Here is a 12,650-nt window from a genome sequence, read left to right on the forward strand (position 1 = left end):
ACCCAGCAAAGCTATTACTCAGAATCGAAGGCCAGATAAAGTGCTTCACAAATTAAAAAAAAGCTAAAGGAGTTCATCACCGCCAAACCAGAATTATATGAATTGCCGAAGGGGGTTCTTTAGGAAGAGGAAGAAGATATAGATAAAAATTATGAACAACAAATATGTAACTATCAACAAGTGAAACTAAAAGACAAGGTAATTAAGAAACCTGATGAATAATATTAACTAGTGAATATAATAGAATCAGAGGTATGGAAGGGGAGTGGACTGATGATTTTCAGGGAAAAGGGGAGTGGGGGGTGCGGGAAGAGCCTGAACAAACACTGTGTGGATGAGGACAATGGGGGGTGGGGAAAGGGCAGAGGGTGGGGTGGAAACCTGGTGGAGGGGAGTCATGGAGGGGGAAAAATGAGGAACATTTGTAATAATATGAACAATAAAGATTTATTAAAAAAAACAAATTTAGGGTTATTATTGAGAGGTACTTATTTATAGCCATTTTAATTCTGTATGGCTAGGTTTCTCTCTCTGTTTCTTCTCAGCAATCTCTTACAGCATTTTTTTTTTTATCTCAAGAGAATCTATTTTAAGAAAAATAATGTTAAATGCAATAAATAAATTATTCAAGAAAAATGATCTTAATATATGCAATAAACATTAATATTTCAAGAAAATAAGATTTTAAGTATAATATTATTAACAAAACTGTATTACAACATAGTATGATATCACAAAAATGTAGGAAATACTAAAAATCTACCAATAACAGGATTGCTACTATTATATTCTAAAATACTTTCACACCTCTGGCTCTCTTTTGTTCATCATTTTATGTTGTTCATTATATTCTACAATGACTGACTGAGATCATGTGATATTTATCTTTCTCTCACTGGTTTATTTTGCTTAGCATGATGCTCAGAGATGGTTCTCTAGCGCAGACCACATCCAGTTCCTGACTCCCCTCCACAGTCCCCCCACAGTATCTGGAGTCTCAGGTCCTGGAGGAACTAAGAAGCCACGTCTGCTCTGGGGCTGATCTGGCAGTACACGTCTGTGTTTGGTTTGAGTAATTCCTGTCAAAGAAAGATCTGTGAGCCCTGCAGCCTTCTCAGAACAAGTGCCATGATTCACAGGTGCCATGGGGGCTGACTGTGCTTGGCTGTCTGTTCCCAGGCTCCTCCCTCCTCCCACCATCTGTTGTCACTTTTCACTGCCCTTTCCTGAGCTGGAAGCACAGCCAGGGCTGGGCTGGGGGCAGGTCCTGGGGCCCCTGGGACCTGCAGGACAGAACTTTCATAACCCACACTCACCTCGTAGATGGGGCCTGATGTCTTGGTGTTAGGTAGGAGGCCCTGTACAGGGGGGAGAGAGGGCATCAGATAACAGAGACAAGGGGCCGCTTTGCCTTCTGAGCAGCTGTCTTCATACCTGTAGCCTAGAATCCCAATCTCAGCCCACACTACACCCCCTCACCCTTGTTAGCCTGGGACCTCTGACTGGTGCTCCCAGTGCCTATTCTGCTCCGTGCTGGACTCCAGTGCTTCCCTCAGACTCCTGCCCTGCCCTGTCCACTCCTCACTGGGGACATCACCAGGCCAGGGCGGGGCTCCCCTGCTGGCTCTTCTGGGGAAGAGGTCTGTGCTATTTTGTGAGGTTGGATGGTGCCCCTGCCCTGAGGGTGGGTCACTGAGCTCTGGGTGAGGGAGCAGGGAGGGGATGGACTTACCTGGAAGGCAGTTGTTCCAGTGGGACCCTGGCCTGGGAGCAGAGACAGGAGGCATTAGCACCCAGGGGGGAGGAAGCTTTGGCCTATTCTCCCATGAGGGGGTGGTTCTTAAGCTCCCAAGAGTCAGGGGTGAAAGGTCATCTCCCAGGGCAAGAGACTCTTGCCATTTCAGGGTCCAGTGAGGGAGAGGTGGTGACACATGACACAGCCTACACGTTAGGTTGACTGGTGAGTAGGGATCCCTGTACAGAGTGGTGATGAGAATCCCACTTGTAGCCTAGGGAAGGGTCAGAGTCTGAGGGACAAGGGCAGTGGTGGTTACTGTGGGACAGGCCCAGGAGCTCCAGGCGGAACAGACACTCACCAAGGGTGGCCGCTGGAGGTGGGTGCACTTGGGGATCACGCGGGTCACTGGCCCTGGGAAAGGTCATACTTACTTGTGAGGGGTCCAGGGAGCTTTGGTGTCACAACAGGGGGCAGGGAGGGTCTCCTTTCCCAGCAGAGGGTTCAGGCTTCTCTCCACTGTTTAGGGGGACTGGCCCAGGAGAGAGGAACTGAGGCAAGGCCTTAATGATCCAGGGCTGTCCTGGGCCCAAAGGGGAAGGACCCACAGGCAGGTGGGAGTCTGGGAGGAGTAATAGGGAGGAGACTGAGGACCATGGACAGAAATCCATCCAGAGGGTCTGACTTAGTGGAAAGGTCAAGGGCTCAGGGGGCAGCAGTGCCAGCCTCATGTAGCATCTAGATGAGCGTGTTGCCCTGCTGTGGCCAGACCTATCCCTCAGGCCTAAGGGGCTCTACTGTGACAGTGACCTGTCCTGTCTCCATCCAGCTGACCTAGAGGCGAAAACTACACCACAGGCTCCGCTGTCCTCCTGTCTCAACATCAGAGTTGTGGTTACCACACCAACCTGTCCACGCTCTTCCACCCTCAGCTGTGTGTCCTTGGCCAGGATGACTTTCAGACCCTGAGGAGGCCCATACCCTCACCTCGGAGGGTAAACTTAGATAAACAGGAGGTGCCTTACTGAGCACTTACTACCTGCTGGCACTGCTGCAAGTGTGGGGAGAACCAGGACAGTCCTGAGGGCACAGTTCTTTAATCATGCCTCATTTATAGGTGAGGAAGCTGTTGAGGAAACCACCCTGGTCAGCAGCTGGTGAGGGAGGAGCTGGATGGATAATTAAGGACATCCATGGGGAAGTTGGGAGGCAACAGGGAGCTGGCCCAGAACTCTCTGAGGTCAAAGTCTTTGTCCTCCAGGCCTGGGCTCTGCTGGGGGTCTGTCTGGGTCAGGGGACAGGATTAGGGTGAGGGTGAGGCAATGCCATGGTACCTCCTAGTCCTCCTGAGGTATAGGAAATAGCCCAGAAAGGCCCCCAGAGCCACCATGACGAAGACCCCGATCACGATGCCAACAATGCCAACGATGCCCACCACAGAGTAGTCCGTGAAGGTTTGTTCTGCTGAAATGAAAAGGGAATGGGGAGGGGTAAGAGCCCAAGTCCATTCAGGGGAAAGCAGGAGGGGCCTTGCAGGGGGAGACCTGGTGAGCGAGGACAGAACTGCCACCTAGTCTGTGCGGTTTGGGAGTGTCCTTCTTCCAGACCCCCCACTTCTGGAGGTTGCATCCTTCTATGGTTTGCACATTGAAACCTTCCATTTGCTGTAACTATGCTTATATTCTCACACCCACCATTCCCATGTCCTGGTAATTTTCCTCTTAACTCCTCTTTCTCTCACATATTCTGTCTCTTACCCCTGTTTCTTCTTTTCCATCACTATGGACAGTCTTAGCAGGCACCTTACCTGCCAACTCAGTGCTGATGAGTAATTAGAATGTGCTGAGTGTTTTTGATGGTCCAGGCAGGGTGGGAAACACTAAACCTTCATGTCATCTGATCCTTCCACCCCCACAATGGGGATGGGAAGTATCACCCTCATGAGCACATCAGGGATGGGAGGTGCTTAATAAATGGCTGGTGGTCCCAGAGCTGGTGAGTGATAACATTTTCACCGAGTTCTGCTTGACTTTACATTCACTGACAACAGCGTTCATAAAAATACCAAACATAATTTACATTGAATGAGTCCTGACTGAGCATGACCCTGGTTGAAGGCTGAAACTCATTAACCTCATAATAAATATCCTAACAACAGTGTTTAGGTCAAACTGTCTGACTACTAACTGTCTCACCCACCTGAGCCTCAGTTTTCTGAGGCTCAGGTGGGTGAGACAGTTAGTAGTCAGACAGCTAGTACTCATAGAGCCAAGACAATGATGATATTAGTCTAATCCTGGGGTCCTTACCCATGTGCTCTATAGGCTCTGAGGGAAGCTCCCACCTCCTCAAGGCTTTCATCCATCTCACCCTCCTGCCCGTGAAATATACAAAGGCAAGTGGGAGAGGTCGAGGGTCACTCACATTGCACATGCAGCCTGAAGGGGTCACTTTTGCCGGAACCGATGGGGTTGAAGACCTCACACTGATAACCCCCAGCGTCCTCCGTCCTGACGGGGTCGATGGTGAGGGTGCTGTTGTCCCAGGACAGCTTCATCCTGTCCGAGAGCAGGAGATTCTGGTTCTTGAAGAGCCACCGGATGGAGATCCCTGTGTCATTTGAGAGGCAGGTCAGGACCACGGTGTCCTTACGCTCTCTGACTGTGGCATTGTTGGCTCGGAGGGCAGGCTTTCCCACTGACTCTGTGGAGGACAGAGGAAGTGACTGAGTGAGAGTGGGCTCCTTCCTCAGAGATGTCAGCCACTCACAGTCCACAGTGATCTCTGTAAAGCTCACTAGAGGATGACTCTGACCTCTGCAGGGTGAGGACAATTGTTCAGGTGACAGTCTGTAAGGAGAGGGCTATACCTCCCCTCTTTCATCCAGACCATCTCAGGATGACCCCTGACCTCTCGCAGGACATATGAGTATTAGCACCGGGAGCCTTAGACCGTGTATCCAGCATCTTAATCACCAGGTGGCATTTTCCACACATTGCCTTTTGTGTGACTCTTTCCTAGACCTTTCTGTAACTTTTTAAAAATTTTATTTCATTGATTTTTTACAGAGAGGAAAGGAGAGGGATAGAGAGTTAGAAACATCAATCATCTGCCTCCTGCACACCTCCCACTGGGGATGTGCCCACAACCAAGGCATATGCCCTTGACCCAAACCAAACCCACAGAGCAACGCTCCATCCACTGAGCCAAACCAGCTAGGGCCTTTCTGTAACTTTCTAAACATTCACACCCCCTCACTGGTATGGTGGCTACACACAGAGATGGGAAGGCATTTTCCTTTTGTTAAATAATTTATTAGAGAATATAGTCCAGGGGTCTTCATGACCTTAGGACCTGGAGAAGTTTTAATATAAAGATTTCTCCATCAGAATAGGACGTTCACTTCCTGGCCTGTGGATTGAATATCAGGGAGAAGGAAGTCCCTAGAGAGAAATAGTTAGTTTTAACAAAAGGCTGGTACTCTTAGCTTCCTCTGTAAACTACACAGTTTGTGGCACTGCTCCTTCTGTCCCATGAATCTACCTACTTGTCAACTTAGCACCACTGTTCATGCTCTCCGTAGGAATGTCCCATAGGTTTGTGTCTCACAGTGTTTTTTAGCTGGTTACATCAGAGTCACAACACAGCTCAGAGGGGTTTACCCTGTCAGTCACTCTCTCCCCATTTCCCTGAAGCCTGGTCTGAAGGAGGCCATGGTGTCGATGGGTGACATGATTTTGCCAATCAGAGGACAGACCACTATCCCACCACAGAAGACAGAGAGCAACCAGTCACCAGGTGAGCCTGGAACAGAGCACTGTGCAGGGGTCTGTCCTGCTCATCCCACCTCAGAGGTGGTTTCCTCCTTTAGTTTGGGGAAAAGTGGTGAGCTTGTTCAAAGCCTCGTAGTTCCTTGTAGCACACAAAGCCGGTAACAGAGAAGAGATGACAGAAGGAAAGTGTTAGTGACAGAAGAAGCAACCTGACCTTGAAAACCTTTGTTTTTCCCCTCCGGGAAGCTTCCTCCCTCCACTTCTTGACTCTTTATCAGGCTGAAAGAGCCCCCTCCTCACTTTCCAAGGTTGGACCCCAGCTCTGCCATGGGAGATCTGAAGAGCAAGGGAGGGGAGTCTACAGAGATGTTGTGGGAGGGCTCAGGGGAAGACTTTGTGATTTGTTTGTGTCCTTGGCCATAGGATGGGAGATAACACCCTCTAGGCTCTGTTCTGAAAACCAGACAGCCCTGCATCCCACAGCCTGGTGCCAATGGTCCAGAAGGCACTTACCATAGACTGTGATAGTCTTGATCATGTTCCTATTGAGGCCAGAGACAGAGTTATGGGCAAGGCAGATATAGGATCCACTATTATTCAAAGTGATGTTGAAGATAAAGAGATCCTATTTGGTGTTCTGGGAACTCCCATTGATAAACCAAGAATACTGTGCGGGCGGGTTAGAGGCTGCCTGGCAGTAGAGGCTGAGGTTTGTCCCACGAACAAATGGGAGTCGGAGGGGGAAATGATGGGGGCATCCAGGTCATCTGGAGCAGAGAGAACACAGTCATACATGATGTAATCAGAGGGAAGAGGAAGGTCCTGGTCTGTGTAAGGGCCACACTCTCCCTCTGAGCTGGGGCACAGTCTTGTTTTAAAAAGTCCCAACCATAGCCCCTGTGTTCACTGAGCCTGAGTCTGAGACATTAACCTGTTTGTCCCATGAAAGCTTCTTAACCCGGAGCCTCTCCATAAAGGAGTATCCTATCCCCTTCCTGTTTTGGCTCAAGGACAAGTCTGCCCATATGTGCCTGGTCCAGGAACAGATGGCAACCCTGGGTGTTCATTGTAGGGGTCTGTGTCCATTGACCTGAGAAGGAGGGATGTGGCCTGGTCTCTGGAAGTGTGGATTTGGGTGGGCAGCTTTGTCCAGGCAGGGACAGAAGTTACTCACAGAGAACATTCAGGGTGAATGGGTTACTGTGGCCGGCACACATAGGGTTCTGGGTTTCACACTCATAGGGTCCTGCGTCATTCCTCGTGACAAGGAGTAAAGTGAGAGTCCTGTTGTCCTTGGACAGCTGCAGCCTGGCACTGTCCTGGAGTCTCTGACTGTTGATCAACCACAGTTAGGTGGTGTTCTCAGTCTGAGGTTCACACGTTAACATGACAGGGTCCCTATGCTCCTTCGAGTTAGAGTTGTTGCTTGTGATGTTGGGTTTGGGTAACACCACTGTGCAGACAACAGAGAGAACATTACCCATTGAGGCCTCCAAAGGCTTCTTCAATTAGAATTCGTGCCTCTCAGCTAACTAGAGTTCTTAAAGTAATAAGGCGGGTCTGTGCATCACAAGAGAAACAAATGCATGGGGAGCTGAACGCTCAGAGATTGTAAGGCCGCCTGCTCTATGTCTGGGAGAAAAACCACAGGCTTTCTCAGGTATCACACAACTATCAGGGTTTGATCACAGAAAGACACAGGACTGGGAATCAGAGACCACCCACCACCTGTCCTGGCTTCTCACTGACCAGCTGACTAGCTGGCTGACCTTGGAATGGTCTCACCTGAATGTGCAGGTCCTGAGTTCCTTCCAGCCTCACAGAACTTCATTGCTGGGTCTAAATGTATTTCCACTAAAGCCTCACATTCCAGGGTAAACATAGAGATGAGTCATGATGGGCCACCCCATAGTCCTTAAACCATGAGAGGACTGGGCAGTGTGGCCCTGAACTGGGTGTCTGAGCAGAAACAATACATTGGAGACCAGAGCAAGTCTGGTGGACAATTAATTACACAGGCTGCAGGTCCATGATTTAGTCAAGAGTGAGGGACAGGGGATCTGGCTGGCAGTGACAGCAGAGCCATGCTCTCTGGCCTTGGTCTGTAATGTCCTTTCTGCATTACAGGGCAGGGATCCTTCCTCAACACGCAGGCAATAGCATGTACAGAAGGGGGACTAGTGGAAGGTCGAGGAGCATGAACTTGCTAAAACTATGGCCCTCATGGACCATTTGTGTTTGCAATTATGGATAGATTTTGAATTAAACTATGAAAGAATTATGAAAATCACTCATGCCCCGAAGTTCTAATGCCAGTTTTTGGTGGAATTTCTGTCTGAGAACATGAAGGTCATAGACCAAATTCTTTCATCCAATCAGGTCACATGGTGACCAAAGGAAGATGCTACAGTGGGTTTGATATGAGGGACTCCCTGGGATAGAGAGAAGGTGAGTCCTGCTAAGAGAACAGAAGTGATGGCAGGGAGTGCCAGGGGGTGCTGGAGATTTGGGGTGAGGTGGGGTGAGTCCAGGTATCTCTGCTGTATATAGAAAGGCATGACACCACATTGGTAGAAAAGACGAGCCATGTTAGTAAAGTTAGGAAGTAGGTGCCTCCCTGTTTCTATCGACAGTCTGGAAGATAGGCAGGCGATCTCACATGGGTATGTGGCATATGCTCATCCTTGTCTTTCTAACTCAGGAAACAACTGGGGTTACACCGCTGTGCAGGTCACATGAATAGAAGTCATATTAATGAATAGTAGTCATATTCATTAAAATGGGCAGCAACTGAGAGGAAGCAGGGTGGCTGGTGGATCTCACAGTCTGAGAGGATACACCCTGTGGTCAAGGTGTCTTCATAATGACACACATGTGTGAAACAGGCAGTGAACCAGTCAGATGGCTCAGGTTCACCAGACCCACCCTGGGAAGGTCTCGGGAGCCAGTGAGAGAAATGGGAGCCTCACACCAGGACAAGGGTGTGAGTCACCGGTCAGGGGTAAAGTGAACCCATGAGCTTTTGGGAACTCAGACCTGTCCTTCTGCCTTTAACTCCCTGGTTGAGTCATGTAGAGAGTAGGTCATTGGATTACCTATCCCTGTCATGTGGCCTGTTTCTCTTGTTGGTCTCATGGAGAAAAGGAGCCCTGATAGGGCCCAGCAAAAGCTCTTTCTCCTGGTACCTGAAAACTTGCTCATGATGGAACTGGGGCTGCTGCAACCACTGTTTCTGTGTTCTCTCATATTGCCTGGGAGGGTGGGCCTGGACACAGGTGTTAGCAGGACAATCTGGGGAGACTGCCTGGTGGAGGAAGCAGAGCAGAGCTAGGCAATGTGTCTGGCATGAAGGAGGAAGCACATAAGGGACATGGAAGGAGCAGAGAGAGGCAGAATGTCCTTGGTGGACAGTGGGGGACACAGGTGACTTCAAAAAGCCCACAGCTTCCTCAGGGCAGGAGCAGTGCAGCCTGGAAAACCTTCTCACAGTGGAACAGCCCACAGTCACCAAGTGACATGGCTCCTGAGCTGGCCTCAGGGACAGAGGTCAGAGGGATGGACATGGCTCTCAGCACCTGTGGGGACAGGGAACAGGTGTGGCTAAAACCTTTTAGGACTCTGCATCCAGGTTCCAGTCTCTGAGGCAATTATGTATCATTCATTCATTCTGTCACCATTCACCATCATTTCTTCCCTCCTTCAAGAAAGAGCAAGTGAGTGCTGGTCTCTGAGCTGGTAGCAGGTGTAGGGAGGAGAGTGAGAAGGCAAAGGCCCTTCATTCATAGCTAGCAGGAGTGATGCCAACACCTCAGGAAACAAATAAGTGGTCTCTAGTCTAGTGCAGGGAGGGGTGGATCGGCCACCTGAGGGGAAGGCCTGGAAGATCCCAGCACTGACTCTGAATGTTATTGTAGGTAATTTGATTTGAGAGTGAAAATTAATTCTCCACTTGCTTAATCACCAGACCTGAAAAATCAACTTTGAACTGGGACTGCTAAGTAAAAGCACTGAACAAATGGCTGGTCTCAGGGTCCACAGGCACCTAAGACCCTCGTGGTGGAGGAGAGGGTGGGCTGTGGCTGTGCAAGGACCTTGCTGTGTCTCTGTGAGCCTGATGCAATGACTGTATCACACTGTGCCTTTGTTTCTCTTGGATAAAAACAGAACAAATGCTAAGTGGCTCTGGATTACCATCTTGTCTGTGAAATGACCTTAAAACATCCCTGAGTACTTGACCTGAAGCCCAGTATAGAGGAGACACTGACTTAAATTGCCACTGCCATTATTTGCCTCCAGGAGAGAGAATTCCTGGGCTGACCCCTGATGGACGAGGAGCTGTCAGGAGCATCTTCTCCCCACTGTTCCTTCCAGGAGACCTGACTTACCTCCAGAGTCTGCTAAATCCCTCAAAAGAGTCAGCTAATGGTACAGTGTATTTTGTCTATCTCTGCTCTTTTGACACTGCCTTAGCTGAAGGACTAGGCTCTGTCCCTGTCCTCATGTGGCTCTTGGGGCTGAGCCCTGGCTGGTGAGCAGAAGTAGATCCATTGCTGCCACTAGCCCTCCAGGAGGTCAAACCCAACCTGACCCAGGCTCCCCAGGTTCCCTGGAGTCAGGAGCCCTGGGACAAGGGTCTGGGAGGGGTTCCCAGGCTGAGCTTCTCTGTGAGATTTCAGGATCCTCTCAGGCCAGGGTGTGAGCAAGCTCTGCAGGGTTTTCTCAGTGTCATGGTCATGGGAGGGGACCAGGGGCTGAAGTGAGACTCTGCTGAGTCTCCCTGTGCTGAGTCACTCACATCAGTTCTCTCTGAGGAGAATGTGTGCAGGGCTGGAATCTGGGAAGGGAACTCTGACCTTAGGAAGTTTGTCTCCACTGTGTGTGTCCTGCACTAAATGCCCTAACCCAACCTGGGAGATGATTTGGAGGAGTTTGTAGGTGAGTCCAGGGCTGTCAGTTCTGTGTGTGAAGTAGAATTCACCCCGCCCGGCACCCAGAGGTCAGAGAGCTATTACTCACGGTATACACGGAGCTGTCCAGTTACTTGTTTGTTAACATAATCTTTTTGTGAGGCCGATAGGATATACTTTCCTGTGTCATTCAGAGTGATGTTCTGGAGCAGGAGGGATCCATTGGGGTATATTGTCTCTCTACCACTGTATGCAGGCCCATTGATAGTTGTTTGAGTCTCTATTACATATGCTGCAATTTCATTGTTTTCCACTATTTCCCCTTTGTACCAGGCATATCTTCTAAGATCCCCAGTCAGGTTGTGGACACGGAGAAGCACATCCTTCCCTTCGGCAGCATTGGGGGGCACTGATTCCATAGTGAGCTGGGCAGTGGTGGGCAGACTCCATAACGTTAGGAGTGAGGCTAGGAGGGAAGAGAGAAATTGATCAATATTAAGAGCTATATATTGGAATGGAGAGATGACTCCATGAGTCCTGAGCAGGTCTTTTCATCTCTCAGCCATGGTCAGAGTATCTGTGTGTGTCTCCTATGGTGAAGGTCAGCAGCATGGCCACCAATACTTCAGCACCTCTGAACCTATTATTTCCTCTGCTTTGAATACTGTTACTCAAATGTCTGCCCTAAGACCCCTGCTGACACTCAGAGGTGTCCTTGGGAGACCCTTTGGGAGATCACCTCCTCTAAAGACCTCTGTCTTCACTTTTTGACCTGTCTCCGGGCTGTTCCCTGCAGGGCACTAGGGGGGACCTGACATCACATCTAGATCTTTTCTTGTCTGCCTCGTCCGATTGAACATGAGCTTTATAGGTGCAGGGGCTCATCTGACCTTGTTGCACACCCAGTGCCTGCAACAGGCTGTAAGTGCCTGTGGGTGAATGAGTGAGTGTTGCAGGGTCCTGTACCTCCTGGGATGTATCTGCCCATTTCTTTTCTTTTCTTTCTTTTTAAAATATATTTTTTTTGATTTTTTTACAGAGAGGAAGGGAGAGGGATAGAGAGCTAGAAGCATGGATAAGAGAGGAACATTGACCAGCTGCCTTCTGCACAACTCCTACTGGGGATGTGACCGCAACCAATGTACATGTCCTTGACCAGAATCGAACTTGGGACCTCTCAGTGGGCAGGCCGACGCTCTATCGACTGAGCCAAACTGGTTTCGGCATATCTGCCTATTTCTGAACTTTGTGGTAAGGACAATGTTTAGTGCCTCTGGTTAAATCTCCCATCTCCTCACATAAATTGTTATTATCTGAAGTTTTCAGCATTCAACTCTCAGTGATGAGTAAGTTGGGAAATGAGCAGTCATTGAGGTTTTCCTGTTCCTCATTATTTCCGCATCGTTTTCCTGTTGCTGAGTCCCCTCCCCATTCTACTCTATTCCCCTGTCTTCTCCCCTTAAGTCCAAACAGAAGCCTGCTTCCTCCCCCTTGTTTTGTCTGAGAGCCCTGTGCTCCCCAGCTAGCCTGTGTCTGTCCTCCTTCCTTCCACCACCAGGTAGTTGTCCCCACTCACCAGCCAACAGGAGCCCCTGCCAGGGGACAAGTCCTCTGTGGGCAGGGGCTGAGGGGGACTCCATGGTGTCTGCTGCCTGCTCTGTCCCTCCCTCTGTGGTAAGAGCTTGGATTCCAAAAATGCTCAGAAGCACTGCTGTCCTGGTGGTGGGATATGCTGTTCCTCCTCTCTGTGCACTGAGCCTCTTCCTGGGCCAAGATCACTTCCCTGGTCACATGGGCTAGAGGTGGAGTCTGTACTCAGGTTCCTTCCTGCCCTCCTGTTACTCCTGCTTCCCCTTTTCTTTCCTCTACATTTTCATTCCCTGTAACTGCTGAGGCTTCTACCTTCTTCCGCAGTGATTCCTACTTACGTACACACACACACACACACACACACACACACACACACACCTTGCTTGTATAGTAGGCAGTTAGGCCTGAGTAGAGTAGGACAATAAGTCAGTAGGGGAAGGTCACCTGGTTACCTATCATCGTGCCGAAGTGGACTGGGACCTTACCCCCTGGGTAACCTTTCCTCCTGGAGCATATCCTGGTTTTGCAGTATAGACCCCCTGACCTTTCATATCACTGATCATGAGGTTGAGACCTTCCTCTGACCTTTCCTCCCCTGGCATGTTCTTAGTCATGTGGGTTAGATGCTCTTAGAGGGGAAAGCAT

At 49.7% G+C, this 12,650-nt stretch overlaps 1 protein-coding gene across 3 annotated transcripts; it reads right to left on the reverse strand.

Moving 5' to 3' along the window:
- Nucleotides 1-429: 429 nt before the first annotated feature.
- On the reverse strand, nucleotides 430-12,186 carry LOC311609962 (cell adhesion molecule CEACAM21-like). Of its 3 annotated transcripts, XM_084860773.1 has the most exons (8): nucleotides 11,992-12,186; nucleotides 10,525-10,881; nucleotides 4,160-4,438; nucleotides 3,070-3,199; nucleotides 2,097-2,149; nucleotides 1,733-1,764; nucleotides 1,317-1,358; nucleotides 430-1,079 (listed from the first exon to the last, which is right to left on the reverse strand). In XM_084860773.1, exons 1-8 carry the CDS (start codon nucleotides 12,053-12,055, stop codon nucleotides 1,014-1,016), a joined length of 1,023 nt encoding a protein of 340 aa, XP_084716899.1. In that variant the 5' UTR covers nucleotides 12,056-12,186; the 3' UTR covers nucleotides 430-1,013. The 3 variants fall into 3 exon arrangements, with proteins under 3 accessions (XP_084716899.1, XP_084716900.1, XP_084716898.1); XM_084860774.1 differs by lacking the exons at nucleotides 430-1,079; nucleotides 1,317-1,358 and having other exon boundaries at nucleotides 1,652-2,149; nucleotides 4,160-4,345; nucleotides 11,992-12,167; XM_084860772.1 differs by lacking the exons at nucleotides 430-1,079; nucleotides 1,317-1,358 and having other exon boundaries at nucleotides 1,652-2,149; nucleotides 11,992-12,167.
- Nucleotides 12,187-12,650: the final 464 nt, after the last annotated feature.

This window comes from Pipistrellus hanaki (assembly GCF_964339955.1).
Source record: "Pipistrellus hanaki genome assembly, chromosome: 15".
Classification (NCBI taxonomy): Eukaryota; Metazoa; Chordata; class Mammalia; order Chiroptera; family Vespertilionidae; genus Pipistrellus; species Pipistrellus hanaki.

What these genes read in the sequence shown, in the direction of transcription:
- LOC311609962 (XM_084860772.1), bottom strand. Translation starts at nt 12,055, where the DNA reads ATGGAGTCCCCCTCAGCCCCTGCCCACAGAGGACTTGTCCCCTGGCAG. An exon ending in CTTCAGGCTGCATGTGCAAT is followed by an intron (nt 3,200 to 4,159) that starts GTGAGTGACCCT and finishes TTTTCATTTCAG; the next exon opens with CAGAACAAACCTTCACGGAC. An exon ending in TACCTCAGGAGGACTAGGAG is followed by an intron (nt 2,150 to 3,069) that starts GTACCATGGCAT and finishes GACCTTTCCCAG; the next exon opens with GGCCAGTGACCCGCGTGATC.